The sequence below is a fragment of the Gigantopelta aegis genome, chromosome 4 (assembly GCF_016097555.1).
Source record: "Gigantopelta aegis isolate Gae_Host chromosome 4, Gae_host_genome, whole genome shotgun sequence".
Classification (NCBI taxonomy): Eukaryota; Metazoa; Mollusca; class Gastropoda; order Neomphalida; family Peltospiridae; genus Gigantopelta; species Gigantopelta aegis.
This window is the reverse complement of record NC_054702.1, coordinates 31,839,105-31,858,905: the sequence shown is the minus strand read 5'-3', so window position 1 is coordinate 31,858,905 and position 19,801 is coordinate 31,839,105. Positions and strand designations below refer to the sequence as shown.

The window sequence follows — 19,801 nt, the reverse complement described above, 5'->3', positions numbered from 1 at the left end:
GAAGGGAGGGGTGGCTAGCCACCCTATTCATCCCCCTGGATCCATCACTGATGTTAACACAAATGTTTTAAATTTTCAATGAGCTCTGTGCAGGATTAGATACATTTGTTTTGATAGTGGCAGTCCTCCTACAGGCAAATTAACTAGTAATGGTGTACTTGTTTAGTGTTCTGGGAAGTGATAGTCCTCTTAATTGCAAAGTACCTGACAGTGACTCATGAGCGCATTAATAACACTGTCAAAACATCTGTCTTGTCCAATTTTGTCAATTTATGGTTTGGTCGTTCTTGATAAGTCTCCAAAAAAGTGGCAAATATAGCTCTAAGAGGAGGAAGATCCAAAGGAAGAAAATTAATTCGTCACCAGAGGTCAGCACCATAGTGTACTCGGTTATTTGATTTGCAAAAAACAAATTGTGTTTTGAGATCACTTGTCTTCAGTATTTTACTATTTTTAGCTAATTCAGTTTAACTTTGCTTTTCCATTTCACTCAAAAGTTAACAAAGAATGGCATGTGTAAGATTATTCTTTGTTTGGTGTTTTACTTTAACAATTTGTGCGTAAATGTTTACATTTTTATTTCAACATGTTGCTGCATGACCATCGACGTCGTCACTTGAAGTTGGACATTTTTTTATAAATTGTACAGCCATGGCAGGCTACTACACAACTTACTTGTTCAAATTCATTTATCTCCCCCCCCCCCCCCCCATCAACAGTGTTCAAAATCCCCTGTTATTAAATAAACAACGTTCATTTAGAACTATTAGAAACAAACATTTATGTTTTTACTGTGAAATTTTCCATCAAAGGGGAAGTAAGTCATATTTATAAAGTTTGACAGATCTAGCTGACAGTTTATTTTATTATTATTCAGGGCTAGCTCTGGTTGTGCAGACAATTTCACCAAGGTGTCAGTTTAAATTTTAAAACACCATTATTTTCCAACAGTGTATTAATTACAAAATGAACAGATCTCTATGAATTTAGAGAATTTAATGGCTATTTTGTATCATGTATGCTACTGATTCTGAATGATTTTTTGGAAGACTTCCGAATGTTCCAGCATGCATGCTAAAACTATCACTAACCCTAAACCTAAGCCAGAAAGAACTGAATACTGGAACATTCAGAAGTTTTGCCGATTTTTTAATAATTGTGTAAAATGCCAGATGAAGTAGGCCTATTCACTGATAATTAGCATTATCTGACAAACATCTTAATGTACACGGGGCTTCTAGATTATGGTAGCTCCACTTCCATGACCAGTGATATTCAATGTTGGTCTAGTAAATAACTAATATTGTCATGCATGATGGCTAGTGAAAAAAAGAAAGTCAAATGGGCAAAAGTTCCTTATGTTCCTCATAACAATTTTAAAGAAATATTTGTTAGAATTAGTTTAGCGATAGTTATATACAATATATTTTAAAACAATTTGTTCTATAAAACCAGCATAATGTTTATATTTCGTAATCCAGCATCGCTATGTTTTGCCTTTGAAAAATTAGACATTTTGACTATTCTGTGTAAAATTTCCTCCATAAGGTTGCTTTTGATGGTGCTTTTGGAAGAAATATAGCACAGAAGACAGAATGAGGCAACATGGGACTAAATCTTCGTTTTATTCCGTAGACATTCGGTTCATTCCGTCAAAATACACCTATGAGATTTATAAGTATTAAAATGCAGTTTCACTTGTTGATCCACTGCGTGGTCGAGTGGATACAGTGCTCGGCTACAGTCCCGATGGTCTGGAGTTCAAATCCAGGCCTAGCACTATGTCGTTTGTAGTGTTTAATGCAATACCCAGTTCATATGGCTAATTCAATACCCCAATAGTGAGGAACATACGGAACTCTTTCCGTCAAATGTTGCAGTTAAGTCTATTTTTGAAAACCTGCCCTCGCCCCAACCTCCTAATGTTAGTGTTTTAAGCTCCGTTTGCCTCTTTAGGTGACATATCTGATTATTACTATTATTTAGTAAAATTGTATTAACTTAAAAGAAAAGTAGGGCTAGTGAAATTTTAATCGTAGCTAGTAAATTTATAAAATCACTGATCCCATGGCTAGTGGATTTTATAAAAATTCTAGAAGCCCTGAATGTACATCCACCTGTTCATCAGAAAAGTGACCACTTTAAAAAAAAAAAAAAAAGAAGAGTTTTTCCTCATTTTCACAATGGCTTAATAATAAGACTGGTAAAGTTTTCAACATTAACCTTACCTTTACCACCACAGACTTTTAGACCCACTTTCCATTTAACATTAAGCAATTTCAATACCCCAATAGTGAGGAACATACGGAACTCTTTCCGTCAAATGTTGCAGTTAAGTCTATTTTTGAAAACCTGCCCTCGCCCCAACCTCCTAATGTTAGTGTTTTAAGCTCCGTTTGCCTCTTTAGGTGACATATCTGATTATTACTATTATTTAGTAAAATTGTATTAACTTAAAAGAAAAGTAGGGCTAGTGAAATTTTAATCGTAGCTAGTAAATTTATAAAATCACTGATCCCATGGCTAGTGGATTTTATAAAAATTCTAGAAGCCCTGAATGTACATCCACCTGTTCATCAGAAAAGTGACCACTTTAAAAAAAAAAAAAAAAAGAGTTTTTCCTCATTTTCACAATGGCTTAATAATAAGACTGGTAAAGTTTTCAACATTAACCTTACCTTTACCACCACAGACTTTTAGACCCACTTTCCATTTAACGTTAAGCAATTTTACAGGCAAGTTTATCTATACATTTGATGCATTTACATAGTACCTTTTCCACGATTCCATGTGAATGGCATTCAGCATGCTGGAAAAAAACCCAAGCGATGAGTTTCCAAAAACACAGTTTCTATAAAAGTATACTTCGATGACCTCAAATTTTGTATAGTAATGCGTGGATATGCGCACAATAAAATAAGCACAGAATTGTGTTAATGGAAAGCTGGCCTTAGTCTTAATCGTATTCAGGTCCATTCATGACATTGAACTAAAAGTAAGACATTTACAAGAAGAAACCCCAAAACCTATATTTGAATCAGTCTAGATTTCAGATAGAGATAACAGGTTTTTTCTTGCAGTGTTTGTACTAGTCACAAACATAAAGTATTTTATTTATAAAATATGCATGTGGCCTGTAAATTTTATCATTCAGAACAATGTCCAGGCTTTTGTTACGGCAAGTTCATTATTTCAGCATCCAGTTGGTGGTGTGTGGGCAGAGAACACACTGGAGCGCGCCACACGGATGGGTCAGGAGGTGCTCCAGAGAACGGCATCACGTCAGGTCTGTTGGCCCAGTGAGAAGGAGCAGGGCAAGAATCCTATTCAGGTAATTATTTTAGATTTCTCTCTTTACACAATGTTTTAATTTAACGTTTGAATTTTATATTATTTTGGTAATTAATCACTTAATTTGTGTACATAGTTACCTTTGACACCAGTGGCCAATGTATTTTTTAAATATTCATACATACCTACAATGTAGTGTTGGTTTTCCTTCAGTAAAACTATTATTTATACAGGACAGCTTTAAGCATTGGTTGATATTTTTCAACATTCATGAAACTGATCCAAGAGTGTTTATTAGTAGGTGATAGGTGATGATATTTTTGGGACCAGCTCTGCCAAGAATTTTAGGAACTTTTGGCACATTTTATTTTAATTTGGCGAACAAAATGTGTGTAATAATTGTTATTTTGTTGAAAAATAGTATAGATTTAGCATTTGTGAGATAATTTGGCGAAATTTTCTGACCATCCAGAGCTAGCCCTGCCAATGCTGTGCTTTTCATTCTTTCAGTTGTTTCTACTCTATTTAGTCTAAGTAGATCTGTATAGTTATCTACTTTTCTCAGACAGATTACTTTGAATGATAATTAACATCCTGTAATCCACAGATATGCTTTGTACATTGTACGAAGAGTGTAGTAAATAATTACCATTTGTAACCTATTGATTTTCTCAAGCTAGCAGTATTTTCTTCAGCATAATACCAAAAATTCAAAATGTGAAAATAACCTATGTTCTGTCTTCAGGACCCTCTGGTGTATACGACGCTAGATGAAGCATTTGCATCAGTGTTGCAGTATATGTCGGCCACAACACGACAGTGCAAGGTTTGTGGAATGAGGGGGATAATATTTTTAAATCTTTGGTAACTGGAAGTAGAGTCAACTTGACATGTGATTTTTACCCAAATAACTGATCATTCATCAAGTTCATTACATTTGCATAGCAAGAAAGTTACCTAACCCTAAGACACTACTATCACAGTTAAAGAGACAGTCCTGAGTTTACAACCATTGTAAAATGTTTCTAACTAATAGAGCCGTTTTGATGACGTAACATACAAATTAAATACATTTTTTTATATAAAATATCAGTGTCTGTATTTACAATGTGTGTTGTCCTAATGTTTGTAGTAACCCAAACAAGATTTTACCTCCCAATAATTTCATACGTACAAAAAAAATATATATCACAAATTAAAGTAAAAACTGATTGCTACCAACATTAGTATACGACCACAAATGCATTCAATATACAGACACTGGTATTCTAAACAAGAACATGTATTTAGTATAAAATAGTAGGCGCCAACAAGGCTCTGTTATCGCAAACATCTTACAATGGCTGCAAAATCAGGACAGTCCCTTTAAGTACCTCAAATGTTTTTTAGTCCAATTCATTTTTCAACGAGGTAGTATTTTTTAATTGACTATTGTTGTGCTGCATGTCAGCAAATATGGAATTTTCAAATACATGAGTAAGTGTAGGTGATCCTCAAGTGTACATCTTTTAATTTAAGAGCATGTAAATGATTGGCAGGCTTCATGTTAATTTAAAGTAACATAACCGATACTGGAACTGAACATTGGTTTGCATAAAATATTGTACCATGGAATGTTTTTCCTTTGAACAGTCAAACTTCTTTAGATAATTTTTTGCTGAAAACTGAATTATGATTAAAACATTATTTTATAATGCCCAACTTACAAGATAAAAAAACAAGATATAGTGAGGCCTATTGTTTGCAAAAAGTTTAGTTTTGATTGGGGTAAACATTTTTATTTATTTTTTTCAGAGGTTTTACAAAACGTCTTCCCAGTGCAAGTCTCAGTATGACGATCTTCACTGCAGGAGATTTCACAATGCAGAAAATGTGTTCAAGAACAAGGGAAACCCTGTGAGTTGTCGACCATACTAGTCTTTATGCATGTTGTCGATTATGACTAATATGTTACACACATCAACTTGAAAAAAACAAGAAAGTTATTAATGGTTCCCCTTACATAGATTATAGGGAGCCATTTAGGATATTACTGTATTGATACCATATAAATTTACATGCTAAGGAAGTTAAAAATTACTCTTCTTGAAATAGACTCAGGGGAGTGATGCAGTATTTGACAAATGTTTGAGAAAGTCGCTAACTCTCACAGAAGCCTTGGCTAGTGCCCTATAGATGTATTATAGTAATATACAGAGTTCGACAAATCCGACGCCCATGGCTAGTGGTTTTTAACTTCGGGCTAGTGAGAAACGCAAAACCACTAGCCCGCAGGCTGAAATTTCATTTAATAAATTTGATTGTGACGTTTGTCATAGAATAATATCAACAACACCATCAGTATATAATAATAATAATCCACTTGAACTAGGTCTGCAAACTGCAGTAACATGCTATCTCTACATCGTCACGGTTACAGCATGCATTGTTTACTTTTCCCTTTCAAGTTTTTGGCACAGGAAAGAAGTCTTAATGTCATGTGTGTTTTGATTGGTTGGACACGTCACGTGGTAGTTAATCTCGCACATAATTATGTTTTAGGCTAACTTGGAAATCACCAATCGCGACGACAGGTTATTCTCAATCACGTAAACCCCAGTCATGCTTTGAATTTCAGTGTTTTTGTTTTCTAATTTAACACTTCGCTTACATATGGTTATCGGCAACCAGGAAAACAGTTTAATTATAACCGCACATGCAATGACTCGGCTTGGCCTATTACGTTTGGATAATGTCTCACAGCTGCCGATACAAGATAATACCTTTTTTGTTCATCAATTAACAACGGATTAGATGTCGCCGTTCTATTCTTTTGATATCGGTCTGACATGGGATAATGCCCTGTATTTGAGTAATTGGCAGTACCATTCCTGGCGACATGAATAGTAGGCCCTAAAAGTATAACCCACTACCAAATACTCTGAAGCATCTATTACTGTGTGTCACACTGTCGTACCCTCATTTAAATTTAATTATTTTGATAGTGGTTTTAGATACCAACAATGAGTTTAATCAATTATTTTTCCCCGGGAGAGGGCAAAAGCGAAAACGGGACAATGACGACGGATCACACTTGACAAAAGACCAAACTACAACATGACAAAACTGAAAGTTACAACATAATTTAAGTGTTTGTTTCATTTTACTGTTATACTCGTAAAAGTGTAATCTTACAAAAATTAGATAAAAATCCAGTTATAATTGATCAAGAATTTGGGCTAGTGCTTTATCTTGGTGGGCTAGTGGTTTTCACAAACCCACTAGCCCTGTGGCTAGTGACTTATCAAAATATTTGTCATACTCTGTAATATAGCTGATAATTTCCACAAGCTCATACCACAATCTCACTGGGGAGTGAGATTGATAGCTCCTTTAACGGCCAGGTATGATGTTAGCTTCAAGTTACTTGAACTTAACTTGAAGCTGGTTCCTATGCTCAGCTATAGTTACACTGGAATATGTTTGTACTTGAGGTGCAATCTCACTGTTGGAACTCTCACATTTCACTATTTTTTACATGAATGCAGCAAAAAGCATCTATTTATAACACAATATGAGTGTGTGGACATTATCTTACATAGTCTGTGTATCATGAACTCCAAATTACACTTCCTACGTGTTGCTTTTGTATAGTCGTTCATCTTTTTGTTTTAATGATTAAACATTTCTTATAGTTTTGATTTAATTTGTTTAGTTGCAGAGATCTGAAGACGTTCACATTGTAGTTAACCCAGGAACCTATGCCGTCAGCTCTGGAATCTGGGGAACAGGACAACAGCAGACACATGTTGTTCACGTCAAGGATGGCAACTCTGTGAACGTTGATTTTGTTCTTTGACCATTTCAAACATACGTTACTGATGTTCATTGTGATCGAAAGTAGGAGGCTGTGTAGAAAAAAAAATACTGAGCACAGTGAGATGTAAGCAAGAAAAGTGTGGAAGTAATGGCAGAAGAAGCTTTAGAAAATTGCTGTTTACTAATGAACACACTTTACGTATGAATATGTTGGAGCTCTGCATTAACTTGTCCTATAGGACTAGTGCCTCCCCAAATATTTATTTTTCTTTTGAAAGAGTTGAGCAGCAAAACATTCGCTCAAGTAAAAAACCATAATCGGCATTCATGAATATTTTTAGCATTTTCTCAATATGTTATTTTCAAATGACTTATATTACATAATAGAATATACAACTTGCCTTACCCCAAAAAACGTATCCTGGGCAAGTGTTAATGTAGAGCCCTGGTTAAGTGTATTGTGATATTAGTTTGGTCAGCTCTGCAGTGTCTGTAGTGCATGGCAAGAACTGCTTCAGTGGTGAAAAACCTTCACAGATATGTGATATCCCTTTAAAAAACCCCATCAGTTATGATACACAGGTAGCATTTTACACATTGTAGCAGATAGCAGGATCTTTCTGTAATTTGTAGATTGGGATTAGCTTCTGTGCAATACGCCACTGGTATTTATAAAAACATTCTGCAATATGTTTTATAATGTATTTATTAAAATTTGTATAACACATTTTATAAAATTTACAGACAAGTATAATAATGTCATGAATAGATGAAATATCTCCCACTCGCCCAAAATCATTTTGACACTTAAAAAAAAGAAGACGGTACTTTCATGGAGGGGGGGGGGGGGGTGAAGCTATGTGGTTTTCTGCAGTAATACTGTTTAAAACTCCACACCAAGATGCCTATAGGAAGGATATTTGAAGCTGTGTGGGTGAGTGGCCTAATAATAATAATGGTAACCTTTTATTATTTCACAATTTATTAAAACACTCAATTATGTTACATAATAAGATTAAGAGAAATGCATTATAAATGATTAGGACTAATGTGCATGAGGAATTGTAAAGTTGATAAATGTTATAAAAAAATAAAAAATAAAAATTATTTATATACCTGCTATATTGCCATACAAATATTTAATATATTCTGATTCATGATTTAAATGTGTTTTTGTAATAAACTGTTACTTTTTAAAAAAACAAAATTGTTTAGTTTTTGTCTCAACATGGCATGGTCAAAAGGAGAGATTAGAGGTATTGCCGTTTCTAACATTAAATAAGTTGATAGTAAGCAAGATATTTAATTTTCAGAATTGTTTCATTTCATATCAACTTTTGTGTAAAATTACAAACCTTTTTTATCCGATATTATTGCCAGGGTTATTTGTTTGTTTTTTTGGGGTGGTGGTGGTAAAATTGTGATCATTTGCAGTTTTAAATTCCTGTACATGTGTAAAGGACCCAAAACTGACAATATCAGATCACCAAAATTAATTTTGGAGATTATTTTTTAAAAAGATGGGTATATAGTTGGGTGACCATATTAGTCTAAACAAAATATTTCTTATCAAAACGGAATATGACCAGGTAAACATGGTGACAAAAGAATGCGTGGATGGGTTGGCCCCTGCTTGAATGTTGTATTGTATGACTTTTCAAAGGCTATGGTAAGTGCTGGTCTGTCTGGGATAGAGCATATAAAACATCTTGCTACTAATGGAAAAATATAGCGGGTTTCCCCTCGAAAACCCTCTAAGACCATATGTCAGAATTGTCAAATGTTTGACATCTAATAGCCAATGGTTAATAAATCGGTGGTGTCGTTAATTAAGACCGCTGGTAAAACAATTGCCAACGACTGCTTTTGGGTAGAGCAAAGTGCAGACTGGTTTGAGAGTTTGCCTCGAATGTGCTAGGATAGATTCCTCTTGGTGGTCCCCTTTTTATTTTTGCTCCAACTGGTTTGCTATATTCTATCCTGTGTATTTGAAAGGAATCTGTGGTATTTATGCCTCATATTATGGGGGTTGGGGGCATCTGCAATTTATTTCTGTACATATAACCACAAGATGTCTGACTAAGTCAGTTGGTAGAGTGCTCGCCTGGGCTGAGTTCATCATGTGACCCATTTATCTGATTGGCTTTTTTCTCTTCCTAATTAATGCTCCACAACTGGTATATCAAAGGCTTGGTAGTATGTGCTGTCCAGCCTGTAGGAAATGTACATATAAAAGATCCCTAGCTGTTATGAGTGCACTAGTGGTGTCGATAAACAAAACAAACTTAAAAACAGAGTAGTATACATTATAGTATATATGCTAACTTATTCTTTTCGCCATCTATTAAGCCTACATTTTGTGTACTAGTGTGTATTATAAATATGTACCATCTAAAAAGTATTCTAAAACACACAATTTGAAAGTTTAAGGACACAAACGACAGCATTATCACAACACATCGTCAGTTTACATTTGCAACTAGAAGTTACAGTATGTTTACATGTGTTTGCCATCTATTTCAAGCCAAATATTACATATCATTATGGAAGATGAAGCATTATAAGGACAAAAAAACAGAAGAAATATATACTTCAAACTATAGTGGTTTAACTGTTGGTAATGATACAAACTGTTGGTTAGTCGTAAATTTACATTTACGTCAAAAACTACATATACAATGTTTTGTGAAATTGGCCCATATGAACCAATAAAAACATAAAATAAAATGACCCATTCATTCTAAATTATTATTTTCTGTTAACCATAAACGTTCTTCAAGTTGATTAATATGGATGTCATGACGTACATGTAACATGGAAAGCACTGGTCCAGGTAAAAGTAGGACTTTTTCTTAATAGTGTGAGGTTGGTTTGGGTTTGGGTTTTTTAAACTAAAATGTGGATCGAAACAAATCAAGTTTGAAGATGAAACAAAAAGGCCAATGTAGCCGGGAAAAAAAAAAGTAAGAATAATTTTTTTGTTAGTTGTTTTAACATTACCAGCATGTTTTAATGGTGAACAATATTGCCATTAATAGAGAAGAAAATGCATCTGTCAATTTGTGTTCACACATTGATTATTTAATCACTGATTATTGGATGTCAAACATTTGGTAATTCAGAGGAAACCCACTACAGTTGGGAGTATTTTAACGGTGCAGACCCAAATTTCAACTCATAAAAATGGACATTAAGTTTAATTAAATCTACAAACCTGTAACACACTTGGATAAAGTTACAACAGAGTGAAACAAGAGTCTGTGAGGTTAAAATATCCTTTAAAAATAAGACTAGAACTCGAATCAATAACTGCTACTTCTCTGATGCACATGCCTTTTTAAAAATATGAAAAATGAATTTTGTGATATTAGGAAAAACAGAATGCCCAGAAACATTTTGGTTCTACAGAAATGGATAATCTAAACAATAAAATATAAGTACTGTTTGATTTCAGTGATCATAAATGGCTCTAATAGTGAAAAATAGTGTTTAAAAAATAGAGGCTGTTCCTTTAATATACATAATACATACCACAACATTTGATATATCAGTCGTGGGGCACTTGTTGTGACAGGAAAAAGTCCAGTGTGTCCACTGAGGAGGTTAGATCCTAAGATCCAAGCACCTCAGGCGAGCACTCTACCGATCGAGCTAAATATCACATCATCTGTTTTTGGTTTAGTCATTTATAATGTACAAAGAATCCGCTTATGACATATGAAAATATCTACACTGACTGAGTAACCAGTTAAAATACCTATGTCCGTTATAAATATTAGAAGAAGACGGAGTTTAAAAAACAACAACTATGAATTGTGATTTAATGTCTGACCTTGGCCTATTATAATAGCAGATTCCCATCAGACCAATACAATCAGGAAACCTACCGGCAGATGTTAATTGGACTTCCAGTTTTTATCAATAAAATATGAATTTTCAATATCGAAAAAACAAAATAAAACAATTGTGTTTATCAAATGTTTATTCATCTAAAAACTAATTATTTAATAATTTCACAATCCATCATTAAAGTTTTAATAAATTAATTCTAGGCCAGTTTTGCGAAAGACAGATTTTAGAATTACATCCAAATCACAGAGTAGGCCTACACTAGCCGATTGTGAATACAACTTTATAGCTGTATTGATGGGATGTTACAATATATAATGGAGATTAATGAATAAATAAATTATAAATATAGGCCTAGCTAGGCTATAGATCTGAATAGAACAGATGTTTAATGACACCCCAGCATGAAAAATACATCGTCAAACTATGGTAAATGCAGAACATAAATGAATAATCAACAGTAATATAAAAATGAAAGAGTTAAATAAAAACACAGTGTAAAGACCTGTGCCAAAAATACAAATATTACAGATAGGCTATAGAACTGAGAACTGTGATTTGTAATTTGTTCAAATGTTGCTAGAAAAAACAACAACCATAGCGAGAGTTTTGAATACTGTACCGCAAACTACATGTTAACAACTTGTTTGTAATTCTCCGATGATAATAATAAGGATGAACATGATATTTACTTTATAAATAGCTTGCATATATATATATATATATATATATAGACACACACATACAGTGAAACCTGTCTAAACCGGATCACACATGGGACCTAATATTTATCTGATTTAGACAGGATCCGGTGTTTGTTACAGGGTCACATTTTAGAACTAAGAAAATTCAGAACCATGAAATTTGGCCGGTTTTAACAAGATTCCGGTTGTTTGAAATATTTAAAGGTTAAATTTTGTTTTGTTTAACGACACCACAAGAGCACATTAATTTATTAATCATCGACTATTGGATGTCAAACATTTGGTAATTTTGACATAGGCCCTATAGTCTTGGAGAGGAAACCTGATATAATTTTTCCATTAGTAGCAAGGGGTCTTTTATATGCACCATCCCACAGACATGATAATACATACCACAGCCTTTGATATACCAGTCGTGGTGCTCTGGCTGGAACAAGAAATAGCGGGGGTGGACTGTGCCCCACCCACACGAAGACGCAAATGTATGTTTGTTTGTCCATTTCTATATAAATAAAGATTTTTTTAATCTGGCTTGTGCTCCCCCACTATAGAGACTGCCCATATTAGATATCATTCCTACGTGCCTGCTGAGACAGTTCAACTCATAATCAGTTTACTCTATTACTTACACGATTGACGGGTTTCTCTCATGAACTGTATGTATACCACTTTAAAGGAAGAAGCCCTAAGTCCACTGAAGTGTATTGATACAATACCATGATCCATTGTATGCACATCGAATCAAAATTAAGTACTAGTATCACTTGTTACCCATTAATTTGTACATAACTGAACTAAATATGATACGTTGATGTGAATGCAGAGGCGGATCTAGGGCCCCTTCCCCTAAATTTTGCGACAGTTATAATTTTATTATATATTAATTAATTAATTTTTTAAGAACCCCCTCCAAACCTCATGTCAAATGGATTTTCTGGATCCACTACTGGAATGTCATATGTATTTATAAGGTGGGTTTTTTCTAATTGTCTTACAATTAATTTATTTTAACATAAACTACTTTTTACTCATTTCTCTCATCAGGCTGATATATACTGATGGAAAGAAATAAAGGATCACACAGATAGCAACAAGAAATAATGACTGCATCAAAAATCAATTCATACTGTCAGAAGTTGACTGGGAACATATAGGCAGCTCATTCATCACTACAGACATTCAATCCCACATTACAACTTAGTGTGAAATATAGACACTACTACGCTAGGTGTGAATTAAATTTGGTCTACAATTCGATGTGTTCCCTTATTTCTTTCCATCAGTACATGTTGTGCACATACACAAAATAAGATTACTTGATAGTTTTGTTCTGAGTAAAGATGTCAGGTTACCCATGTATGTTTATTGAAAAGAAAGAAGAAAAAGAAAAAAAAGAGTCGTGACATCTGAGTCACACATATTTTGATTTCAAAGCTGCAATCTCTAGAATATTTTATTTAATCACTTACAATAGATCATCCACATTATTAGTCACCAAGCTACCGGTACAACCAAAGGGGACTATAGGTTTCATCTCCGTCCTGCCTGTCTGTCTGTCTGTCCATCCGTCTGCCCCACATATAGTTTTCCAAATGTTTCCTCACACTGCCTTGAGATATTATTGAGCCTAACTTTTGTGTATATCTTTATCATGTACTGCTGCTGATCAAGTTTGACTTTCATGGTGATTTACCCATTTTTGAAAGATTTATGGCCCTTGAACTTAGTAGATACGAAAATTTGTCTGGACTTTTGTTTTCAATGCCATAAGATATTGAATTGAAACTTTATTTATACGTTTATCATGTTCTGTCATAGATCAAGTTTGACATTCATAGTGAATTACCCATTTTGACAGAGTTATGGCCCTTAAATTTAAGAGATATGAAAATGTCTTGGCCCTGGTAGGGACATGTATTACTTTGGCAGTACTCTCAGAATGCTTGTTAATATTTCTATGACACACTATTCTTCAATATTCTTTAATCTAGGTATTAACTCGCCATGAGCTTATAAACATACCGGTACAACCAGAGGGGACTATAGGTTTCATCTCCGTCCTGCCTGTCTGTCTGTCTGTCCATCCGTCTGCCCCACGTATAGTTTTCCAAATGTTTCCTCACACTGCCTTGAGATATTATTGAGCCTAACTTTTGTGTATATCTTTATCATGTACTGCTGCTGATCAAGTTTGACTTTCATGGTGATTTACCCATTTTTGAAAGATTTATGGCCCTTGAACTTAGTAGATACGAAAATTTGTCTGGACTTTTGTTTTCAATGCCATAAGATATTGAATTGAAACTTTATTTATAAGTTTATCATGTTCTGTCATAGATCAAGTTTGACATTCATAGTGATTTACCCATTTTGACAGAGTTATGGCCATTAAATTTAAGAGATATGAAAATGTCTTGGCCCTGGTAGGGACATGTATTACTTTGGCAGTACTCTCAGAATGCTTGTTAATATTTCTATGACACACTATTCTTCAATATTCTTTAATCTAGGTATTAACTCGCCATGAGCTTATAAACATACACAATGTCTATAAGAATTACCAAATGTTTGACATCCATCAGCAGATGATTAAAAAATCAATGTACTCTTGTGGTGTCAATAAACAAAACAAACTGTTTAAAACTGTAACAAGTTAACAACGTTATGTGATTGAAGACTTGAATAAGGCCCAAAACACACTGGATCTTAGTCTGGCGAGTCCAAAATGAAACACATTGAATCAAATGTGACAAAACACACCACATCTGTGCTGGCATGAACTACAGATCTGGCAACAGATCAAGGCTTATTTTTTCATTTTCCTCAAGAAACAACAGGAAAGATATATATTATGCAATGTGGAATTATTGTAGTTATTGCTGCTATTTATAGAAGAAAATATATCTAAAGATATGAACGCAGTTAATTATATTGATAACTTGTCACAGTTACAGACCAAAATGCACCAGACATGGCTTCTTTGCCACATTCTCCAGACCCAGACCCAAATTCAGTGTCTTTTGGGCCTTAGGCAGCATACATTGATATATTTTAAAAAACCCCACATACTAGTATATTAAAACAATAGTTAGGTATGTTGTAAAATGGTGAGGCGAGATGGCATATTTAAAATTTAAAACGTAAATAAAATAAATAAATAAAAATTATTTACAAATTACTTCAATATACCCAATGTTTAGCATATTACTGAATATTATTTCCATATGCATGCAACGAAACTGCACCCACATCTGGTATATCAGCGGTGGCTTGTGCTATATAGCTGATGATTAATAAATCAATGTGCTCTAGTGGTGTTGTTAAACAAAACAAACTTTAACAACTAAACTGCTGTGATTTTGACTATTTAATTTCATTGCCAACATAACTAATCGAAATCTAGAACTGGCTTCTGATGACGAGTGTCTGAATAAAACATAATGCACGTGCATAAAACTGAGATTGACAATCTCAGAATATCAATACAATGAAGGATTTTTTTTTATTTAAAAAAGATTTGTGGGGGAGTCTGTGCGTGGGTCTGTGACCGTTGGAGCCAGGAAGATGGTGGTCCTCCATTCATGTTTTAAAATGAGGGAAACCATGTTATATATTATCCAATAAGTTGGTGTCTATGATAAAAAAAGAAAAAGAAAAAACGTAGTATCCTATCTCTATTGCTATTGGCTTTTTTGGAAAATGCATAGGCCTATATAATATTTTTTGCTTCTGTAACACACCCCACAGAGAAAAGTGATTTCCTGAATCACTGCACATGAATGTCAAAAGTGGAACAAGCACATATCCAAAGATTTAAGTTTGTACTTTTTTAGTGACTAAACCTTACTCGTCAAAGGAGATATTAATAATTAATGATATTACAGTTATATTAAAAACAATTTTGCAATTAAATTATGAAATAAATGCTAAAAATTAAATCCATGTAGACATGTCACATGACGTTGGCATGGCAGAATATGCTCATCTTTTGCGAACACCTGATATCATTACTGTTATGACAGTGATTCATGAGTGCATGCTAATGAGCTCTACCCGGTGCTAGTTTTGATTTAGGAAACTATTCTGTTTGTGGCAGTCCTCTTTTTGACGGTACTGCATGGAGGGGTGAAATCTCCAGTAAAGGATCTCCTCGGGAGTGGTAGCAGACAAAATGTTTAAGGTCTTAGAGAAATCCAGTACAGTAGAACAGCACTGGAAAAATGAGTGTCTGCAAAAATGTATGTGTGTGTGTGTGTGTGTGTGTGTTTTCGAATATGAACCAAGTGGACCCTTTTTCTATTTTATTTTTGCACCACCAGAAACTCCATATATATAAACCTGTATGTTTTGGTTCTGAAAGTGGACCCTTTGTTTCAGCGGGGAGTTCGCCAGAACCCCCCAAACCCCCCCCCCTCCCAGCCTACGCCCCTGGATACATGTACTTCCAGATTTGTTCTATTGGTACAAAGTTAAAGGTTGTTTTGTTTAATGACACCACTAGAACACATTTATTTATTAATAATCGGTTATGGGTGTCAAACTTTTGGTACTTTTGACCTAGTCTTAGAGATGAAACCCGCTACATTTTTTCATTAGTAGTAAGGGATGTTTTATATGCACCATCTCACAGACAGGATAGAACATACAGCATTTGATATACCAGTCGTGGTGCACTGGCTGGAACGAGAAATAGCCCAATAGGCCCACCAATGGGGATCGATCCCAGACTGACCACGCATCAGGTGAGCGTTTTACCACTAGGCTACATCCCACCCCTCTATTGGTACAATAATGAATATTGGTTTTACTATATATGTCTACATTAATTGTCATCATATTTTGAATTTTATAAATATTTTTTTTAATTTCACAATTAAACGACAAATCGGTATATGATTATTTGTGTTACTTTATGACTTATTTATTATAATACAATCAATGAATCATGTGTTTGTGTAAAAAGATATGTTATGCTATTTTATACTAATTATGTTATTATGGTATGTTATATTATGTTGTGGTGTGGTATGGTATGGTAAGGTACCTGTTATATGTAGGTACCATTATCATCATCATAATTACTATTATTAATATCTGATGTAACAATTATATGTACTTATTATGTCGTCAAATGTATGTCATTTTGTATGCATATATGAAATAAATTATTTGAACTGAATTGGTATAGTATTAATGACACCACTAAAGCACATTGACTTATCAATCATCGGCTATTGGATGTCAAACATTTGGAAACCAGCTACATTTTTCCATTAGTAGCTTGGGATATTTCATATGCACTATCCCAGACAGGACAGCACATACCATGGCCTTTAATATACCAGTGGAGTTACAGTAGCTGGAATGAGAAATAGCCCAATGGGCCCACTGACGGGGATCAGCTGTGCATCAGGCAAGTGCTTTAACACTAGACTTTGTCTTGCCCACTCCCACACCCTCCCTGTATGTTATAGAATTTTTGTAGATACTTTAAACAATATTTATTTCTGTTAATATTAACAGCAATGATTGATCAACTATATTAAGAACCTTTTCCTACATGATACAATTGAAGTAATGACTGGTAAACTTCATAAGCTACCTATATGTCTATTATGCAAGAAGAATCTTATTTGATGCTAACAGAATTAGTTGTGAGAAAAATACATTAAGTATGCATTTAATGTAAAACTCTTACATAATTTTAGTATGTTATGGTAAGGTATGGTGTTGTATGGTATGTGTATGTTTCGACACACATACATATTATATGCGATTAAAACCAATAATTAAAATGTGCTGAGGTGTTGTTAAACAGAATCATTCCTTTCCTTTCCTCTAGAACCAATAAAAATAAGCCGAAGTTCGATACCGTGATAACTGTGTACTAAGAATACTCTCCACCTTGAGGATTCTAGTTTCCGTGACCGCCAGTAGATGGCTTTGCCTCGTTTTCGGTCGCTTCTTGGGGAAGGACTAGGCCTAACATGGCGGACGACAAACAAGTTAGTGCCTTGATGCGAAGGCACGATCAACTAAAACGCTGGGAGGATTCGGATACCGCAAAAGAGTCAAATTGTCCCAAAGCAAAATCTCGCAAAGTTCAATTTCAAGATGGATGTGTATTTCTAGCAGCATGTTCAAGTAGTGACACGGAAGAAGTGAAAAGACTTTTGGAGAGGGGTGCCGATATCAACACAGCAAATGTTGATGGGCTGACTGCCCTCCACCAGGTAAAAAAATCCACAAAAGCAACAGCAACTGGCATGAGACCATATTACTGTGTAATGTTTAGGCTCAAATCTATTCAAAAGAGCAGACGTAATTGATTTTTAGATTGTTTTTTCTCATGGACACGCAAATCACTGTAAACCTGTAATGCATTTACCCCTTAACTGAACAGCTAGAAACTGACATGCCTGAGATTCCGACCAATTATTTATTCCTACACACAACTGAAAAGTGAGTAAGCCAATCTCTACAACTTGTTTGACCAGCGTATGTATCGGGCATAACTTTCGGTCTACCCATCCCCAACTCTTTCTTCCCCGTCCCTCACCAAACTAGGTAGGTCACATCTCACAATATTTGGAGTGCTAGTAGGAGGCATTGTATAATCATGACCTAAATCTATGGTCTCGGGCACTACTACAGGTTGTAGAATGACTCTCTCTCCCTCGTGATAGCTATTTTCATTTATCAAAAACGGTATACGGTCATACGTCTCGCTTGCCGACAGTCTAGCGCGGGTTTCTGCAATCTCTCTTTCTAACCTTTGTCTTTCCATATCAAATACTTCATGCTCTCGACTATCCATATCAACAAAAAAATATATATGCAACTTTATTTTAACAAAAAAATAATTAATTAATTTATTATTATTATTTTTATTTTTATTTTAGTTGTTTTATTTTAGAGTCCCGCCGGAGGTTCCAATGTAACGATTTCGCTTTCTCAGCACGTGCCCACTTATAGACCGGTGCTAGAATCGAATTAAATACAGTTCTAAAAATGCCTTGCTGGGTTCGGCTACCCCTTTCGGTCGTAGACTTCCAAAAATCACATAAGTCGTCCTTTTTCACAGTGTTTATTTAAGGGTTTTCATAGATCATAAAAACAATTACAGTTAACCAGCAAAATAACTAAGATTTTTAATAGATTTCATCATTGACATTGAGAGATACAGGTTACATAATAGTTATTCAAATTTCCCACAACTCAACCACCATTCCATTCCCCGCCAATGAAACATTAAGAATCCCAATATGGATTACTATTTGTTTATTCTAAGAGAATGAAAATCCATCGAAAACATCTAAAACGTACCTAAAGCTAAACATTCATTTCCACTCGTGAAACCACAAGATTCCCAAACGCACACATAGAGTTAAATAAATGTAACAAATTTGTATATTTCCAATACTTTCCTGAATAATCTGATTTGTTGTCTGTCCTTTTTCTACTTATGTTTGGTTTCTTAATTTTATTCTTGGTTTCTGAACTTCTTATACTAACCTCTTCTAGCACCCTATTAGCACTTTAATCAGCCTTCTATGAATCAGATTATTGATGGGTAAAGTTACAGGAACGATCATTCAGATCCATTGATTTTCCAAACAGTGGTATTAACTATAAAATCCAAGCCTAAACATTACAACATTATATGGTCTCATGCCACTGTTTGGAAAATCAATGGATCTGAATGATCGTTCCTGTAACTTTACCCATCAATAATCTGATTCATAGAAGGCTGATTAAAGTGCTAATAGGGTGCTAGAAGAGGTTAGTATAAGAAGTTCAGAAACCAAGAATAAAATTAAGAAACCAAACATAAGTAGAAAAAGGACAGACAACAAATCAGATTATTCAGGAAAGTATTGGAAATATACAAATTTGTTACAATATTAACAGCAATGATTGATCAACTATATTAAGAACCTTTTCCTACATGATACAATTGAAGTAATGACTGGTAAACTTCATAAGCTACCTATATGTCTATTATGCAAGAAGAATCTTATTTGATGCTAACAGAATTAGTTGTGAGAAAAATACATTAAGTATGCATTTAATGTAAAACTCTTACATAATTTTAGTATGTTATGGTAAGGTATGGTGTTGTATGGTATGTGTATGTTTCGACACACATACATATTATA

General features: G+C 34.4%; 1 protein-coding gene across 1 annotated transcript; it reads left to right on the top strand.

The window, feature by feature from the left end:
• The first annotated feature begins 359 nt into the window (after positions 1-359).
• On the top strand, positions 360-8,285 carry LOC121372022. Its single transcript, XM_041498267.1, has 5 exons — positions 360-516; positions 3,197-3,331; positions 4,037-4,117; positions 5,086-5,187; positions 6,986-8,285. The coding sequence occupies exons 1-5, from the start codon at positions 508-510 to the stop codon at positions 7,127-7,129; spliced, it is 471 nt and encodes a 156-aa protein (XP_041354201.1). The 5' UTR covers positions 360-507; the 3' UTR covers positions 7,130-8,285.
• The last annotated feature ends 11,516 nt before the right edge of the window (positions 8,286-19,801 follow it).

Excerpts from the sequence above, each read along its gene's own strand:
- LOC121372022 (XM_041498267.1), top strand. Across the intron at positions 3,332-4,036 it reads AGGGCAAGAATCCTATTCAG|GACCCTCTGGTGTATACGAC; the intron begins GTAATTATTTTA and ends TTCTGTCTTCAG. Across the intron at positions 5,188-6,985 it reads TCAAGAACAAGGGAAACCCT|TTGCAGAGATCTGAAGACGT; the intron begins GTGAGTTGTCGA and ends TAATTTGTTTAG.